Below are 18354 nucleotides of genomic sequence, written 5' to 3' on the forward strand. Positions count from 1 at the left end.
TGCAGAACATAAACCAGTTACCCCTTCAGTGCTGACCTCTCAAATCAATAAGTATTTCAATTAATTTAAACTTGTTTTAAGCCTAAATGGATATCGTACAGAGGTTAAATATTCCTTGTGCAGTAAGTAGAAGGGCATAAATGCTAGCAAACCCCACAAAGATGGTATTTCTTCTTTCAGTACTAACTGTTCTGAGTTATCATGCGTAGTTGGAACCAATATTAGATCTCTAGCTATTTTAAAAACAAGACTTGCAGAACCTAAAGGATTAATTGATTTACCATTTCAGCTACTGAAAATAACAAGGAACTTAGTGAGTCATACCAGGTACATACAGTGATACAAAAGTACTGTTTATTTTCAATGTCAAAAAGTTACTTGTCTTTGGTTCTGTGACTTAAAAGTCAATATAAAACCTGTTCACTTTATCAGGTCTTAGTGTAATGTCAAAAAAAACCAAAAAACAAAAAACACTAGTGTAATACTTACTTAAAAAAAAAAAAAGCCCCATCCTGAACGTAAGCATTTTCTGCTCCCATTTATAAGCAAGTGCTGTAAACAGCAACTTTCTGGCTGATTGTCTGTAAGAGGGAGCGAACCGTCTCTTCCAGCTCCACCAGCTGCTTGGCTTTGTCTTCGAGAACTTTTTGATTGTTTTCATACGTATTTTCCAAGTCTGTCGGCAAAGGAAGAGGAAAAACAGTGTAATGAGGTATATTTTAATGCAGTAAAATATAAACCATAGCTGTTAGGGGTAAACTACCTCAGGATTATTTTCTTGTGGAAGAAAATCTGACAAAAAAATAGCAAAGGCTGGAATGGCACTTCTTGTTTCCTTAATATTGGGACATAAAGCAATGTGGAAGTAATTTTCTGTAAATGGAAAAGGTATACTTTGATTCAAGTTGAAAATAACTGCCATTTTTGTGTTGACCTGAAATATCTTGATTATGACAAGCCAAAACTATTCAGTGATTCATTTTAATTGTGCAGGAGTGACTAAGGGGAAGAGCAGGTTCCTGGACTGGCAAAAACAGGAGGAAAACTCAGCTTCCTCCCTGGCAGTTACGGGCAGGCTGCCCCCTCCTGATTCAGCCGACTTTAAGTGGCAATTGTAAAAGTTAAATTCTTCTGTAAACTGCAACTTCTGTGTCCTAATTGCCTTTTATTTCAACGGCATTCCAGGGTGGGGGAAGGGGAATGCTGTTTGAAGATGGTGTTGTGGGTAGTCTGTCAAGAAGTGGGCTGCTTTTAGTGTTGCCAGATGGGTTAGTCCTCATCCTAATCATGGTAGCTACATTTTAATTCCACCCTGTAAGGATTCTTTGAGCACTGAGAGGTGCCATACCAAAAGTTTGTGTCTCACTGTAAGTTTTAGCTCTTCTTTTTAATACAAATCTTTGATTCAAGACTTATGTTGTGTCCCTAAGAATAAGAAAAGCCATTCAGACCTCAGCAACAAAGAATTAATTTCCTTTTTCTTTTCCTGTTGCTGATGAATACTTGGTTTAACAGCATGCTAGTGCTTTGTATTCTTAAAGTAAGGACTTGCCTGCTCAGAACAGCCTTACCTTTGAGCAGCTGGAGTTTGCTGTTTGCTTGAGCCAGCAGGGCTTTAGCTTCATCTTGCAACATGTCAGCTTTCCTCCTAGCGCTGGCCGACTCCTCTGTCTTCTTGGCAATGAGCTCCTCCACCGTTTTGTACTTGCTGTTCAGCTCGGTGTTGAGGACCTGTTGTTCCAGATGCAAACACAAGATGGAGCCGCTCAAAAGACTACGCAAGGGGAGTTGCTCGATATTCGGGGTAAGCAGAGCACACAGGCTGTTAGCTCAGGTAACAAAGGCAGAAACAAGGTTGGGGTATGTCCTGCTTAATACTCAAGGTTTTAAGAGCTGGCACGAAGACTGAGTTGCCCTCTTGCAGATCTGTGGCAATTCTACAGCTTCAATACTTGGCAAGGATTTACAGGATTCAGTTACACAGTTGTGTAACTCGTGGAAGCTATGGCCCCTAGCACAGCTGAGGTTAAGGAACTGGCCATGCTCCTGGTTAAATGTATGCATTTAGGGAGGAACAACCTTGCTGCCCTTTCAGAAAGAAGAGAGCAGCTGCCTGGTTTGCGTAGGTGAATGTGCTGGAAAAGACATCAGGTTGGCTTCTCAGCTGTGCTTTTTTTCTCTGTGAGGTTAAGGAGTACTAGCACCCAGATGAATTCAACTAGCAAGCAAGTTCACGTTCTGCAGCAGTGTTGGGAGTCTCTTGGGTTTACTTGACAGCCACCTGAAATATTACTTAGTGTGTGGAAATAATTGATTTGGTGGATAATGTGTCCCTGCATTGACAGAAAACCTCTCTCTCTTGAGACTGGTGGGCTAATTCCAGCCAAAAGATTGCGGGAATTAAACTTCCTTTGGCAGAGTTGTCAACTGTTTGGTTAACATTCTTTTGGTATTACGAAGGTGTAGAGCAGACACTGGGAGTGCCTGCATATGGTCAGAGTGAATTTTGCATCTCTGATATTTAGAAATGAGACTGGTTTGATATTGAGCTAAGGAATCTTTGCCGTTTGATTTTGTATATGCCAAACTTTGATTTGTTTAGCCTGAACATCACTGCAGAAACAAAAATATAGATGGGGAAAAAAAGCCAATGTATTTGTGGCAGATAGCGAAGCAGAGAGACAGAACCAAATGCATGAAAGGCTGACAGTGCGACAGCAAGGGGTGTTTTATGCAACTCTTCTAGAAACTGTTAACTTCCTAATACTTCTCTTTGTATTTGGTACCAAAATGAGTAAAAGCAGGTATCTGTGGTAAGTGCATTAAGCACTCTTTTTGTCTTCAGTACTTGGCCAATGACTGAAGTAATGTTCCCCTGCACAGACCTGGGGTGTGTTTTACTGGCTTTTCTTTAGCATTTTTCCCAATCTCCTCACCTGCTTAACTTCTTCAGCATTTTGTTTTGCAGTGCCAGCTTTTTCTTCTATCTTGTCCGCATTCACTGAATTTGTAGCGGCCTTTTGCTTCAGATCTTCAACGCTCCTCTCTAGCTCAAACAGACGTAAAGTGGCGTTGTTCAGCGTTTCTTCAGATGCTGCATTTTCAGATTCAATCTACCAGAAGGAGGGACAAAGATATGCTTTCAAAAGTTTCTAAATATAACACAAAAACTTTCTGAGTAAGCCCCAATCAACTAACTAGGTCACGTCCATAGATCTGATATAAAAAGTGTTACAGTTTCATTAAAAATGGACAACTGAAGTCAGGGTGAAAAAACCCACTGCTTGAAGATCAGGTGTATAGAGGGCTGCAAAAGCATTACAGAACCTCTTAAAAAATGACTCGATTGTATTACATGTGCAAGAATTGCCTAATCTGCAAACAGAACTTCACGAGTTCATTATTAAATGATAGTGTTAAATGGCTGAAGCTGCCTGTCTCTAAGCTAGCCACACTTCATGGATATAGATATTGCTCTCATGAGACCAGGGTGCAGAGTTAAAGTCTAAAAATACATTATCTGATGAGACTACAGCAATTACCACTTCAGTACAGCATTAGTTTTCTTAGTCCCCTGCTGCAGTGGATACCAGTGCTAGATAGCACGGTTCTGCCAACACACTACAGCAAACAACAATGGGGTCGACGTGTATGACTTTGTAGAGATCTTGGCACACCTGCTGTGTTAGAGAAAACCCTAAGAAAAAGGCTTTTCTCACTCCCATCCATACTTTATGCCATTGAAGTCAAATCAGCAGGATTGTAGCTCCCTAATCCTCTAGTTATGAATAGTTTAGATTCATTTTAAGTGCAGTCTTTTATTTGTAGTACCCAAGAGCCTTGCCTAGACACCCTTACATCAGTTTCAGATGTGTTGCTCTTTCTGTATCTCAAGAGAGAAAAAAAAAACACTTGGAAATAAGGAAATAACTTACTGAGGTCAGCAGATCTTGGGTTCCTTTAATATCTTCATCAGCTTGTTTTATGGCTTTTTCAGCTGCATTTTGTGCCTTTTCAGCTTCTTCTAGTGCTGCTTTCACCATGTCTGCAGTGACTTTAACATCTGTTGCACCTTTGCTGTGGAACAAAGCTATGTTAACACTAAAAACTCTACTTTGGTACAGGGAAAAGCACTAGTCATACACTGCAAAGGGCTGTTTTTGCCCTTTAGTGAAGGAATGGGGAATCAACCTTGGGGTAAGGTAAACTGCATTTCCTGATAGTGAAATCAAAGCCTCATTCCAGTTCTTGGTCATTGAAGACACCCAATACAGAACAAAGTTACATACCTTGCTTTTTTAGCTTCTTCCAGTAGCATTTCTGCCCTGGCAATGTCTCCAGCGCTCTGCTGTAGAATGACTTCAACGTCAGAAAGGCTTTCCACGCGCTCACGGATGTCCTCTGTCAGGGCTTGTAGCTGCTGGGGAGTGCTTGGCATCTCCATGTTGAGGACTTCGTTAGCCACTGCCTCGATGCTGTCCAGGTCAGCACTGTCTTCTACAAGATGCACACACATGACAAAGATGTGAGTAAAGGCTTTGAACTGTCAAGTCTCAGTACTCCAATTCTCATCCATCTGCTCCCTCAAGAAACAAAATAATGGAAAAAATCTTTCTCCCCAGGACTAGCAGCAAATCAAGATGTAAAAACCGCTTCCTTAGGGTAAAACTTCCCTCTGAGAAGAGGCCCAGCCAGCGCGTAGGCCCTGCTGGCATCGCTCTTGGAAGCCTTTTGAAGATCTCAGTGATTAGCTACACTGTGCTGGGGCTGGGGGAAGGGGATGTGGGCCCACAGGAGAGGAAGCCAACAGCTGTGCATAAATGTAATTGTGCTACCAGTACACAGCCCTGTGCAAACACAGAAGGAACGGGTTTGCCATGCTGCCACTCATTAGCGAACAAGGGCCTCATTTAACCTTTACTGCTTTCTTGCAGGCAGATAACCTCACTGTTTCTGACTTTCCTTCCCTTTAATAGTACCATGTGTCTTTCCAGCCAGAGCTTATGAACAGACTTGGCAAGCTACAGACGTACAATGCTCTCAGCTGAAATGAACACAACAAAGTACTACAGATTGGCCTCATTTTCCTATTGTCTTGGTTTTCTGTTTCCAGATTTCATCATACCCATTAAATCTGGCTGAAAGGAGCAGGGGATGACAGCTATTGCATTACCCTGTGGAGGATGATTTAAAAATAAAGACAGTTTTCACCAATGAAGAATTTGAAGTAGGTAATATAAGTCTAAGGTTTTTACGCATTAGGAAGTCTCTGATCTGTTTAATGAGATTTCTCAGATCTTCATTGCTTCTGTCCACTTGCTCTTTTGTAGCATTGGTTTTGAGCAAAACTTCTTGTGCATTTTGTTTGGCTTCGTCAGCTCTCTGCTTTGCTTCAGAAACCTGGAGAGAATGAAATGGAAGGCTTGAATGCATATTGGCTTCTGCTTTAAGGCCTGTTTTACAACAAAAAATTCTCCTGGAGTCAGAGGTAACAGTAATGAGAAATGCTTCGTCTCATAAAACTCACAGAACACTTTTAAAAGCTGGCCCTGATCCACACCACCAATGCTAGTTTAAACAACTCAAGCTAATGTTTAGAGTTATGCATGAAGCTTTACTTTAGCGAGCTCCCTTTCTGAGTGGGATGATGTTACGCAACCAGAAGGAATATTCTGCACTAAGCCAGGCACATACTTTGTCAATTAGTGCCTAAACTTGCATTACAATTAGAAGATATTTTTTTTGGTATTGTAACAATGGATTCTGCATATTACCATTCGGGAGAGTTGCTCAACTTCTGCTAAGGCGCTGAGAATGTCTCTGTCAAAGTCCATGGCTTTCTGCCAGGCGTTGTGTGCCACGGTCACCAGCCCCTTGCAGCCAGGTCCTCCACACTTCTTCTGCCCGTCATCGCTCCGGCAGTTCAAGCCGCCGCACTCGGACTCGGCACAAGAGGCTCCTGCGGGGGTGCCACACGTCTGCAGCAGACAGAGGAGACAAGTGCAACAGTCCCGGCTTTATTCCCATTGCTGAGCTGTGAGGGTGATGAATAGGATGCTGCTCTGCCATTGTTCCTACCCCTTCCAAGTAGGGCCTCAACTACCAAAGCAAAGGAAGCTGAAGGAGAGCTGCATCAGGTCCATACCAGCACAATATCAATTCTTGTTCTGTGCCCCTTCCACTCCTTCCTGCCTTAACTGGGTAACAACCAGCTAGCTCCCAGCTGCTGAAGTAAAGGGAGGGTAGGAGGGAAGCTTTGCTTTCATTGTCCTCCTCTGCCAAATATCATCTTGAACTGGAAAGCTGCCTTTGGGCTTTGATTTCAAGCTGGAAGCTACCCCTGCCTGTATTCCTTTTGTTTGAAGCTGGTCTTCACTACCCTTGGAGGAAAAACTGGCCATCCCAAGCAGCTTTTTAAAAGGAAGAACATCTTTTTAAAAGGAAGAACATCTCTAAGGAGAGCAAAGGAAAAGATAAAACAGTAAGAAGCTGAAATGCTCCAAGCTGAACAGGAAAACTTTTTTTTTTTTTTACCTCTCTTGAAAAGCTGTTCCCTTCCCAGCCATGAAGTGTTTGCTCTGGTTTCATCTTTCCATAATAATTTCCAATTTATGACTTGTGTCAATGAAGTGTTCCCAAAGAAGGTATCAGGTTTGACTTTTTAAGCAAAACTACTTCAGTCAGCAGATTTTACTGGGAATATCCACTGCTTGGGCAATGAAATCACTTAAAAGCTGTAGCCAGGTGGCAAATTGGAAAATTCCCCGTTCCTGTGAGGTACTTTTCCCTTTCCACCACCCTCCTTACGCCAAATGATAGTTGCTAACTGACACGTACTTTGCAGCCTCAAATCTCACAGGGAAAACCAAGTGAGCTGCAGCTGGCTCCTGTGAAGTGTAAATGATTCCCTCTTACCTGCTTGGCATGCAACCCCGCAGTAGCTAGAAAGCAAACTTTTTTTTTGGCATCCTGTGATTACACCTCCGAGCAACTCCGTGTTTACTGCCTCGATAAACATCTACCCCAGCCTTTCAGTCCTCAAGAACGCATTAGGCAGGAATGCAGGGCAAGGGAAGCTAAACAAAAAGCTGCCTCTTTCTTCCCCTCCCAAGAAAAAAGGCCGGGTGGGGTGACTGCAGTTGTAAAGGACCGGGGACAATTCCCTGTGTGAAGACCTCATCCCCACACACAGGGCTGGCCCTGCCCCGAGGAGTTAATGAGCTCTCCCCTCCAGTCGGGACTTCAAGCGGGATTGTTCTCTGAATGCAGCTGCCTGGCTTCAAAGGGAAACCCAGAGAACACCCTGCCTCTCCCAGAAAAAGCCATCCTCGCTCGTATTTACAGATGAGCAGGCAGCTTCAACACAGACCGTGCCCTTTGGATTCCAGCTCCCTGCAAGTGCTGCTCTGCCCCAAGCAGGAGGATGGGAGCGTGGCGGTACCCAGGAGGGCAGCCCTGCCGGGTGCTCTGGGAAACTGCAAAATGAAGAAAGCAAGCGTGTGAGCTAAGGCTTAAGAGGCTGGCTCTCAGTCCACTGGACTTGCTGAACTTTGCTGCACTTGAGAGCTCTGCCCACAGGAAAGGCATTTGGCTTAGGAGGTGAGGAAAAGACGGATGCTCTCTCAGGTCTGGGGTGAAGTAAGAGGGAGAACGACACGAAGGCCTGCTGCCTGAAAGCCCAAAGGTATCTCAGAGCCCACAGAATATCTCAAAAATCAGTGAAATGTGTGTGTTTCAGCAACAGTGTCTTTCACACTGTCCAGCTCTGAACAGTTTTTCCCTGCCTGTCACTTCCTCGAAAAACCCAATTTTACTTTCGCTGTGGGTTTTCCACCAGCACATCCTAGCTGTGTACCTTTGTTGACATGTCGGCGAGATCCAGGCTTTGCAGTTTGCCTGCGAGTTCATCCAGGAGGCGAGAGTGCTCCTCTTGCTTAGCCTTGAACTGGGCCTCCTTCTCCTTGATTAAGTCTTCCACTTCCTGCCGCGTTTGTGCTGACAGCTCCACGGCGCTATCGGGGTGGACAGTGGAAGCATTGACCCTTTTCTCTGCCTCCAGGGACATCTGGAAATACTTGGTGATGCTGTCCAGGGCTCCTGCAGGAATCAGACAGAGCTGCTCAGAAATCTGTTAACTAACACCAAATAATTTGTGTCATGGAGGTGGGCAGACGCACAGCGGGGTTAGCAAGCTGAGCAGCACCTTAAAGCAACCACAGCCTCCACAGCTGTGGTCAGTGCTGTTGTAAAGGGGACAGAATTTGGCCTGGCTTTAAAAAAAATCCTTTTTTGCCTGGTTGAAAGTGTGTCAAATTTGCTGGATTTTAAAGTTAAGCAGTTCTCTGACCCCAGGGATTGACTGAACTCTGCTCGTGCTGAGGGCAAAGGGAGCCCCAGCCTTTTAGGTTCACAGGGCACCAATCTATTTCCTAGGGATTCACCTATGCCATTTGCTCTTGTTGCTTGCCCTAGGATGTCTGGCTCACAGTCGCTGCTTGGAAACCGGTCAGAGCTTTTCCAAGAAACAACTGTTTGATGAAAGATCCTGATTTCTGTAAGCGTTAGTTTTGGACAACTGCTGGAGAGGCCCTGAGAGGGTGTGAGGGACCCCACGGGGCAGCCATGCTCTGTACCTCAGGGCAGCCTTCTTCCACAGAATGCCACAAGCCAGGGACTCCCTGGTTTTTACATCCTTTTTGCCACACTGGGTGAAATCCCACATTCACCAGAAACAATCCCAGACTACCTGTGAAACTGCAGATGTACGTTTCTGTGTATATATAGATATATGTATGTGTATTTTGTTCAAATGTGTTTTAAGTTGGAATTAAGTCAGCTTTGGAAGCTTCCCAATAACTTTGTGATTTGCCTCTTTCCCCAGCCAGCTCTGATTCTGTGGTGGGGGTTTGGCACTTCGTCATGCCAATGGGTACACCAGGCTTGGGTGCCTTGGAAGAATGGGGCTTTTTTATGGTGTGCCCCTAAAGACACGGGTAGTTTTTCAAACCGTTTCAAGCAATTTCACAGCCTGGGGAGAGCAAATGAAACGTGCAGGTATATCTTGGAATCAGCCTCGCTTTCAGCTGTTGTGCCTCATCTAAAATGCTTTAATTAAAGTCTTAAAGTCTCCTAAGTTCTTGCGCCCCAAGAACTTGAGCCAGCTTTGCAATACACAGAGGGAGAGAAAGAAGGGGTGAGGGGGCAAAACAAAGCTCCTGCTGCATCAGCAACTCGGCTAACGCACGGGGAGAAGCTGCCCTCCTAAGAGCTGACTTTATTACACGTTAGAAGATTAACCCGGTATTTAAAACCGTGCACTAATTAAATCTTCAGCCACCCCACTGCTTTCTCCCCCTCCCTGCGCCACTTACCCCGCACATCAGAGATCTTGATGAACTCTAGCTGCTCTGCAAGCTCTTTCACCACACGGTCTAGGCTTTTGGCATCCGTCTCCAGCGCGCTCAGGTCACTGTCCGAGCTGTTGCTCTTCTCTGCTAAGGTTGTCAGGCTTTCTTCTAAGTCAGCTATCTTAACCGTAACATCTGCTGTCAGCTTCCTGGAAAACAGAGCAGCAGGACTTACCGGGGGAGGAGGGAAGGTTGTGATTCTGTGTTGTGAGCCCCAGTGCTTGCCTTCAGTGAAGAGTAACAGCGAGAGCTGGGCCACGCTTCTCCCACGGCAGGCCCTGTCCTCCCTCAGTGGAGCCAGAAGTGATTTGTAGCAACATGCCTACCTAGAGTACTGTTTTGTTTCCTTTATCACACAAAACTACTTTTTAATCTACAGCACGTTTATAAACTCAAAGCACCAAACAGCTGCTTTGTGTAAGATTAACTGGAGGCAGATTCCAGAGGGCTGCTGTAATGCTGTGGTATCATGGCAACTGCACAGGTCAAAGTTGACTACTATGATCCATACATAATTTGCTTCTCATCCCACACAGCTACAAATGCAGTTTTGATTACTACGAGCTCATGGGACAGATTTGAACTTCGGGAAGGAGGGGGGAAAGCCTGTTTTAATACAATGGATCCTTTTAACTCCTCCATAAAGATCTCTCCTCACCAGCTGCTTCTCTAGGACTAAGAAGGAAAACCTCCTGCAGTCAGCCTCAGCGAGCAGGTCTCAGCTGGTGGGATAACCCTAAAAGGAAAGGCAAACGCACGATCCAAGGCAGAGCTGCTGCAGAACAGAGCTGGGCATTGGAAGCTGTCCCCATCCATGGTGATCCCACCATCCCCAGTTATTCCTCCCTCTGAAGGAATCGGGCAGTGTTTAATCTTTACAGCCGGCGTACATCCTTCGATAGCTCAGCAGCCTGCTGCTTTCCAGCGGTCCTCAAGCCCAATCCTTCCTCAAGAAGAGGAAGAACAAGAGCAGACACAAGCAGATGTTAGGGAGAAGCAGCTCCTCGGCTGCTCTCAGCTCCCTCGGTACTCAGAGCCCAACCCCAGCTCTGCAGCTGGAGGGGGGAGTTGCAGGGCACGGCGTATCCCTAATTGAGACATTTGTGCTTTAATCCTCTCCCCTTTGCTCCGTGCAGTCCCCTTGCAGTGCATAAGCAAGCCTGGAACGGTTGCACAGCTGCCTGATGTGCAAAAGCCCAAACTGCCTTCTTTAGTACACCTACCTTTAAAAGAAAAAGCGGGGCTTTTACTGTGAGAAGAACGGAGACGAGAGCTGTTAGAAAGCTGGTGCTCCCCCCACCCCAAGCTCGGAAGTTTCCAGCTCATCGGCTCCATAGGGAAATCCAGGAATTTAATCTCTCCCCCTTGCTCCTCTCGCACAATAGCAGTGTTTGGCCTTTGCCCCGGGGGAGCGCAAGGCAAGCGTGCGTGGCTGGCTGGCAATCGGCTGCGCAGCGGGAGCGGGGACACCCCTGCCAGGGCACGCTGCCCATGCTGCTCCTGCCTTCCCCGGCCAGGTTTGTGCCCAGGGGAGGGATGCTCCACATGGCGAGGTGCTCTCCAGCACCAGGAGCTGTGGTGTACCTCAGCAGGGTGTCCTCAAGCCCAGTACGGGAACAACATCAGCTATTCCTCTACACCCCAGCTCCTTGGTGTTCCCAACTCCTCCCCAAGCTGGATTTACCCCCGTAACACCCACTGCACTCACTCTGCTTCCTCAAAGAGATTCCCGATGTTCTTCAGGGGCTCGGCGGCCGGGTTCTGAGCAATGATGGTTTTAATCTCCCCGAGCTTCTCCTCCAGGGTGCTGAGCGTCTGCTGGTACGGCCCAGTGACCCCGGTGATTTTCAGGGCGTTAGCCCTGTCCAGGAACTGCTGGGTCCTGTTAGCCAGCTCGCCGATGACCACGTCCCAGAGGGCGAAGCACTGGTGGCAGGGCACGCAGTCGGGGAAGAAGCCTGAGTAGCCCCGGGAGCACTTGTCGCAGCGTGGCCCCTCCACCCCCTCGTTGCAGATGCACTGCCCCGTGGCGCGATCGCACTGCGGGGTCTGGATGCCGCGGGGGTTGCAGTCGCACGCTGCCAGGAGAAAAAAGGCACAGGTGAGGGTGGCAGGGAGACAAAATGAACGAAAACAGCTGTAATGTGGTGAAACGAGAGTGGAAACGGGCTGTGGCTGGGTTACAGTCAGCTAATCATGGATGTGCTGGGTATGGGGGAACCAGGACAGGCTGAAAGGGGTGGGACAGGGCAGTAACTCCAGGGCAGAGCAGGAGGGCCTGGCTTGCACCTCTTAGAAATGGGCACAGTATGGATTCATCCTGCAAAGCTGACAGCAACCGAAGACAGGGACCCCAGTTAGAGGATCAGTAGGGCAAGGCCTCCCAGGCAGGAAAAGAAATGGCAGGCAGGCACACAGCAGGGGGTTTAAGGGCAAAACCTGAGTGGAAGGGAAAAAGCAAACAAGGACCAACCATCCTCTGCAGAGCTCCATACTGCAGGGTACTGTGGGTGCTAAAATTGAGGTGTTTTCAAAGAACATGACAAATCTATGGACTAACATCCCTTCACAGATCTTCTACACAAAGGCATGGGGCCTGGCACACAGGACGTGCTCCTACCACGGGTGTTGGGTGAATATTCAGGGGAGAAATGTAAATGTAACCCCGACAGCGTACACAGAGAAGCATCAGGGAGCCTGGGCTGATGTTTGGAGAACAGGAAAGACGTGTAAAAATCAGGCAGAAAGCTGCAAAATGAAGAACGAGGTCACGGGCAGCCCCGCCTGACTGGATGGATGAGTAAAGCCTTCCCCCGTGGGTGTGAGCCCTACTACACATTGCTCAGCCCCCTCAGGTGGCAATGAGGCCGATTAACAGATTTTTGGTAAATTAATTCACACTGTTAGCACCCCAGTTAGTATTTACACCTTCCTGAAAGGTATTTTCATTCTTATTTTAGTTTTAGTTTGCAACTGTGAACACCGAACACCTGCCTATCTCCCTGTGCTATCAGGCGAGACCCAGGGGCTCCTGGTGCCTGCCAAGTTAGAGGGATAATGTTTGAGCAACAGCTTTTTTAACGAGCTTTTGGGAGACTGATGCACTTCTTTGGCACCAGCCTGCACGAAGAGAAGTTACTCGATTAATTCCTGAAGCACAGTCGTTTCCAGCAGCCCTCTGAAGAATAAGAGAGGCCTTGCAAACGTGCAGATCGTTCGCTTCTCCTGGTGGTACAGTAAAAACAAGGCAGGCCAAGCACACATTCCTCTGACAGGGAGAGGATCGGTGCCTGATAAAAGCCTTCGCTTACACATCCATTTACCAGGCATCCCTGGAGGAGGTTAATGGCTCCAAACAGCCCATAAATCAAGTCGCACACCCCAAGCACATGCCCCCTTGGAAAAGGGCACGGCACAAAGCCGTTCTCAAGCTTGGGCATTGTTTGCTTCGATGTCAGCCCACGGTGGTGGTCTTGGGTTCAAGAAGCGCACAAAGAGCCTGGGCAGAACAAATGGGCCCTCAGCAAAATGACTTTTCTTGTACAGCCTGAATACGATCGGCCAGAGACAAAAATAACTTCTGCTGCCTGCACGGTCGAGCAAAATGGGCCTTTGTTCTTCGAGCTATACCCTGACACAAGAGATTGTTTTTCCTTTACATCCAGAGTGCTTTAAGTAGTCAGCTCGCCCTGGAATATGTTCCCTGCAGGCAAACTGCGGAGTTCCTGTTGGAAGGAGGTCAGTTAACCCTGCTGTCAGCCAATGGGGCCCGCGCCACAATGATGGATTGTCCAAATTCCGCTGCGCAGAGAGGGGCTGAGCGACGTGTGGGTTTTCTCAAAGGGGCCGAGACCCGATCAAGTTACACGAATCCTTGCTGCTGGCAAACGAGCTCGCTGTATTTACTTGTGGATTTAAAAAGCTTAAAGTGGAAAGAAAAAACCACCACATTTTGGTAATTCTATTCCTGAATACCTGCATGTTCGGGAAAGGCAGACCCGGCTTTGGGAACATTGACATGGTAATGGGGATTACAGAATCTCTGCAGCCACAAAATGCTGGGCACGAGGAGAGGGGCATTTAGGCACTAGCTCATTTGCAAAGTCAAAACTCCACGGTTGCCTGCGGGGAGGTGATAGAAGGGAAAGAAGTAATTTATCCCAAATACAGCAGAGCAGCTGGGAGAATTACACTTCTGGAGTTCTACGAAATGTCTGAACTGAGCTTTGTGGGACCCACGAGAAAATTACACAAGGCGGAAAGAAACATTACTATGGGTTATTTCCTCATTTTGGGATTCTGCATCAAGCCCAGAAGCAGGCACTGCTGGCTCTGAGTTAGTCCAGCTGTGTGAATGCAACATATATATATAAAGAAAGCTTTCAAAAGCACTGGATGTCCTCTTTTTCATGATCTGCCCAAGACATAAACCACGCACAAGACCAGTTTTCAAAATAAAAGGTAGAAGTGAAGATAATTTTATCTGCATTTTTAAGTAAAATCAGGTAGTTTAAAGGAAAAGCCTCCCTTAGCACTGGGGTAAGAAGATTCCACCCATTTTTTCCTTCCCTTTAGTATATTTTTCAGGCGTTTCTACATTTGTGGCACGGTCTCTCTAGCTGCAGCCCACAGACATCTTTACTGCAACCCTGACTGCAACATTTCTGAGGTTCTCACGAAAGCATCACTACTCCTCTTACAGCTCACACCTTGTGAACAAACCTTTCATCACACAAATGCCATGCACGTGCATCTTGTTTTTTAGAATCTAGATGACCTCAGCCAAGTGCTTCCAGCCACGGCAGGAACCAGCTCCATTCCTCGCTAGTCAGTCTCGTGAGTACCTTTATCAGACAGTGGGGTCCCATTTCCAGACACTGCACTAATAATGATATTTGGCCAGCCAGAAACCCATAGATACTGTTTTTCTGCTCTCCGAGGACCTGTGACACAGGACCTCTGACACAGGACCTCCATCATCTTCAACACCTTTAGCACTGACTTTAGCTGTGGCCAGTTCTCAAAACACTTGTCCTGAAGGGAAAAAAGCACAGTGACAAAGCCAGGATCCATGGGAAAAGAAAGAAAAAGACCTTTCCTGGTCCTTGTGGTGACTGGAGATGCACAGGATTGCAAATAGCTCGTGGAGGAATAACCACATGCTGAGTGCACATCCACCATCTGTGACGGTGGGTGCACCACCACCAAAAGAATTAATAAGACATTTGATTACCACCGCCGATGAGTGGGGATGTGAAAACAGGAGACGCCTCGATTCTTATCAGCTGCTGGTATGAAGTGAATGCCGTGCCACAGTGAGCCAGCACGCCCCGCCCAGTGCATTTTTTGGTGAAAATACCCCAGCATCACGTTAATATCCAGATATTCCTCTGGCCACCCTGCGACTCAGTTCCTGTGTGGTCAACGATGCCCTTTGTCATAGCAGTTTTGCTTCTGATGTACTCACACAGGCTGAGCCAAACACAACTTCCAGAGCAGAAACTGGGAAGAGAGGTTCAGTTTGCACTATAAGATCACACAGACACTGAGTTTACTAGGAGAGATCTAGATACCTTAACCTGTTTGGGTTGGGAATGGCCTTCTTGACAAACAGCTGGCTATTCTCCTTTCAGAGACAAAGGTGGAAGAAGGCCGGGGTGAAGGACAGCAAGGTTATAGGGACTGGGCTGCTTTGAAGACCACTGTTAGACACACATCGAATATGTTCCCATGTAAGCAGGGCTGGAAACTCAAGTACCTCCCATGGAAAATACAGGGGAGTAAAAGAAGTCGTTTGAAATCACTGGCCAAGGATTCAAGGGTTTTCAAAGGATTTACTATATTAAAGAATAGTGTTGTGTTTTTAAATGTCATTTTGGACCTGGATGTATTGTTTCCTTTAATGGAGTGTCTATCTCCATCACTCATAACTCACTAATGGAGTGTCTAACTCCATCATACTCCAATATAAATGAAATCACGTTTTTGGCAGAAAAATGTTCTAGCCAAATTCTTAGGCAGGATCTGCTGATGAGCAATTTGTGACTACAAAAGACTGCAGCTGCATCTACTCACAAACACGTGTGCACACATGAACACACACACACAGAGTATCCATGGGTTATTTTCCTACCATCTTGATCAATACATTTCATTTTTACTATTTTTTTTCCTTTATTTTTCTTCCACTTTCTCTGACAGCTCTGCTACCTTTCCCACTGATGTTAAGTATTCACAACTCACTTCTGATACAACAGCTGCAACTAAGCATATTGCTACCACAGCTGAGATGATCCAGTGGATCACACAAGGGCTGTATAAAGGACAGTCATGGTGTTTAAAGACTTATTAAGGGATGATAGGGAACAAGCAAGAGTCTTACATAATTCTACAGAGCACTGAAGAGAAAGCATTTTGCAGAAATATTTTCTTTACTGCTTGAGATCAGGGACAGAGAGCATCAAATGTTGAACTCCTCCACAGCAAAAAAAAAAAAGGAAAACAATGAGTTTGTTCAAACACGATTTCCTGGCATCATCTCCTGGTGGTAGCGAGGCACGATGATGATAAAACCATTCAGCAATTTGTAAGGTTGGAAGTTTTGCAGAGCTAGCAAATTTCTTCTGAATAATCAGCTATTGACTCAAATTACACCGTAAGCATATTGCTAACTCCTCAGTGTTACGATTTTCTGTACAAGTGTTAAGATAAGATCCGTTTCAGCTTAGAATTACCAGAGCTGTGCTGCATTTTAACATGCTAGCAGGCTGTGCCAGAAGGGCAATTTTCTGGAAACAGCCAATACACATTGCAATATTTTAAGACCACAGGTCGATTAAAATTAAGAAAGTGAAAACTGTACTTCCTTTAGCGTTGAACTTGCCTGACTTCCTTTAGAGGCTTCAAACAGGAGGAGATGAAATGTTTGCTGATCTCTCCGCACCACTAAAACCTCCTATAAAAGCAGCCTACATGCCTGGTTTAAGATTCAGATGTTAAATTAAGACTTAGATGTTAAATTAAGACTACGAAGCCTATTCTTAAATGACAATGGGATAACTTTCAATGAAGTTTTTTTCAATGCAGGTATTTTCAGCACCAGGAACTCAACAAAGACTTAAAACTGAGAAAAGCAACCTTCTGCCAACATCGGTAATGAATGCTCAATAAAAACAACACTCCTTTCATCTTAGCTCAGTTGGAGTCTATTTTTTTTAAGATACTCAGGTCCAACACAGAAGAATATTGACACGTATATACTTCATGTAAAGGGGACCTAGCAATACAACCTAACTTTCAACCTCCTGCAGTGCCCTTTCCTAACTGGGGTCTGTTCTCTTTGTTCAATTTATTAAAACCCTAATGATACTAAAATTGTCACGTCCTTTGTATTTTATGAGACACACAAACTTCACACGTATACCACACAAACACACCGTTCCAGCTGCATCTGCTGCCATGGGGTATCTCAGAGGCATCTCGGGAGCCTGGAGTCTGCTGCCAGAAACGTGCTACGTGGGCTGCAGTCGGCGCGGAGCTCAGCGTGCTGAGTCCTGTAGTTTGGTTGCCAGGCTTTGGAAAAGCTCCAGCAGGGCGCCTGGGAGCCTTGAGTTTCATGAAATTTGTAATCCTGTCATTTACTACCTTAGCAAGGATTTTTATGTGCGCGCACACACACACGTGCACGCTTGGGCAGAATCGTGGCTGAAGGAACAGTCGGAGGAGTTTGGCAGAGGGGCTGGCTCTGCCCCACAAGCAGACTCTTGAGCCATTTTCAGGAATTACGTTCAATTAGATGAATAATCATCGTGCTGTGCTTACATATGGGGTAAGCAGTCTCCAAGGACACAGTCCTACAGACTCTGGGATGCTCTCTGAGGTGTGTAATCCCCAGTGGACACCCGCAGGTGGTGGGACCAGTACTGAGGGGCTGAGGAGCTACCCAGCTGTAGCTTTGCTTGCCCCAGCAGCCTGGTCCCACTGTGAGCACTGAGGAAATGCAGAGGAGAGACATCAGGAGATGCTTTTTCTCCACTGCAGGGTGCACAGACTGCAAATCCAAGCACCCTGAACAGGTACAAAAACTTCCCTCCTGATTGCCACGGCACCAGGACCCCAACATCTTCCATCTCCTGCTTCACCGTCTCCCATTTTACAAAGGTTCATAGAAAAAGACAAACCACAGACAGCAGCCTGCAGCAGCTGCAGCCGCCAACAGGGATAGTGGGGAAGCACGCCCTGGAGTCTGGCTTCCAGCAGATCGTGTTGGGACCCAGGGCCACATCCACACATCTCTGTAATTTTTTTTTTTTTCCTCTTACTAACTCAAACATTTTAAAGGATGTCACAGCAGCGTGGGCAGCACAGTCCTGATTTCTCAACAGGAGCTGCTCTATTGGTGCCAGCAGGCCGAAGACCTCCTGTGAAGAGGTCAGACATTACCATCCCTTGAGTGATTCACCCTGTTATTTCCAACCTTGGGCAGAGGCTGCTTGCCCAGGCTGGTGGAAGAACTCACTGTGGAGACATCAGGATGGATGTTCACACCTCCACATCAGCTTGGTGCCTGCAGTGAAGCTTGTTCATCAGTACTCACATGGTTCAGAGCTCTCTGACAGCCCCCAATCCAGACTAGTTCGTGGTTTTTTTCCCAGATGCAATACAGAATGTGGCCAATTTGGCTGCCTTGACTGAGCGAGGGCTTGTCTTTGTGACAAACCCCCTTCTGTCTCCATTTCAGCTTCGTCTTGGCTATAGGCCCCATTTAAGCTATTTTCCAGGGCACTGCTCTGCAACTCTGTAACTCTGTAAAGGGCACAGTTTTCCAGGTTGCCTGCAAACCACTCATCACAGAAGGCCATGACCTTCCCACGCCGCGGTTGCGTCTCTGCCAGCCTGAACACCACCCTTCCACCGGTCAGGACTGAACGAGGGCTGAGAGGAGGTT

General features: G+C 46.5%; 1 protein-coding gene across 1 annotated transcript in view; it reads right to left on the reverse strand.

Annotated features, from left to right (window-relative positions):
* Window positions 1–332: 332 nt before the first annotated feature.
* Window positions 333–18354, reverse strand: part of LAMB1 (laminin subunit beta 1) — a 40430-nt gene continuing 22408 nt past the window's right edge. Inside the window, exons 24-33 of the mRNA XM_038175878.2 lie at window positions 11116–11485; window positions 9372–9556; window positions 7856–8097; window positions 5775–5978; window positions 5256–5400; window positions 4290–4497; window positions 3936–4077; window positions 2937–3113; window positions 1572–1731; window positions 333–676 (exon numbers count right to left, since the gene is read on the reverse strand). Of these exons, the coding sequence (XP_038031806.2) occupies window positions 540–676; window positions 1572–1731; window positions 2937–3113; window positions 3936–4077; window positions 4290–4497; window positions 5256–5400; window positions 5775–5978; window positions 7856–8097; window positions 9372–9556; window positions 11116–11485 (1970 nt within the window). The 3' untranslated portion in view covers window positions 333–539. The remainder of the gene's footprint in view (window positions 677–1571; window positions 1732–2936; window positions 3114–3935; window positions 4078–4289; window positions 4498–5255; window positions 5401–5774; window positions 5979–7855; window positions 8098–9371; window positions 9557–11115; window positions 11486–18354) is intronic.

This window comes from Anas platyrhynchos, chromosome 1 (genome assembly GCF_047663525.1).
Source record: "Anas platyrhynchos isolate ZD024472 breed Pekin duck chromosome 1, IASCAAS_PekinDuck_T2T, whole genome shotgun sequence".
Lineage (NCBI taxonomy): Eukaryota > Metazoa > Chordata > Aves > Anseriformes > Anatidae > Anas > Anas platyrhynchos.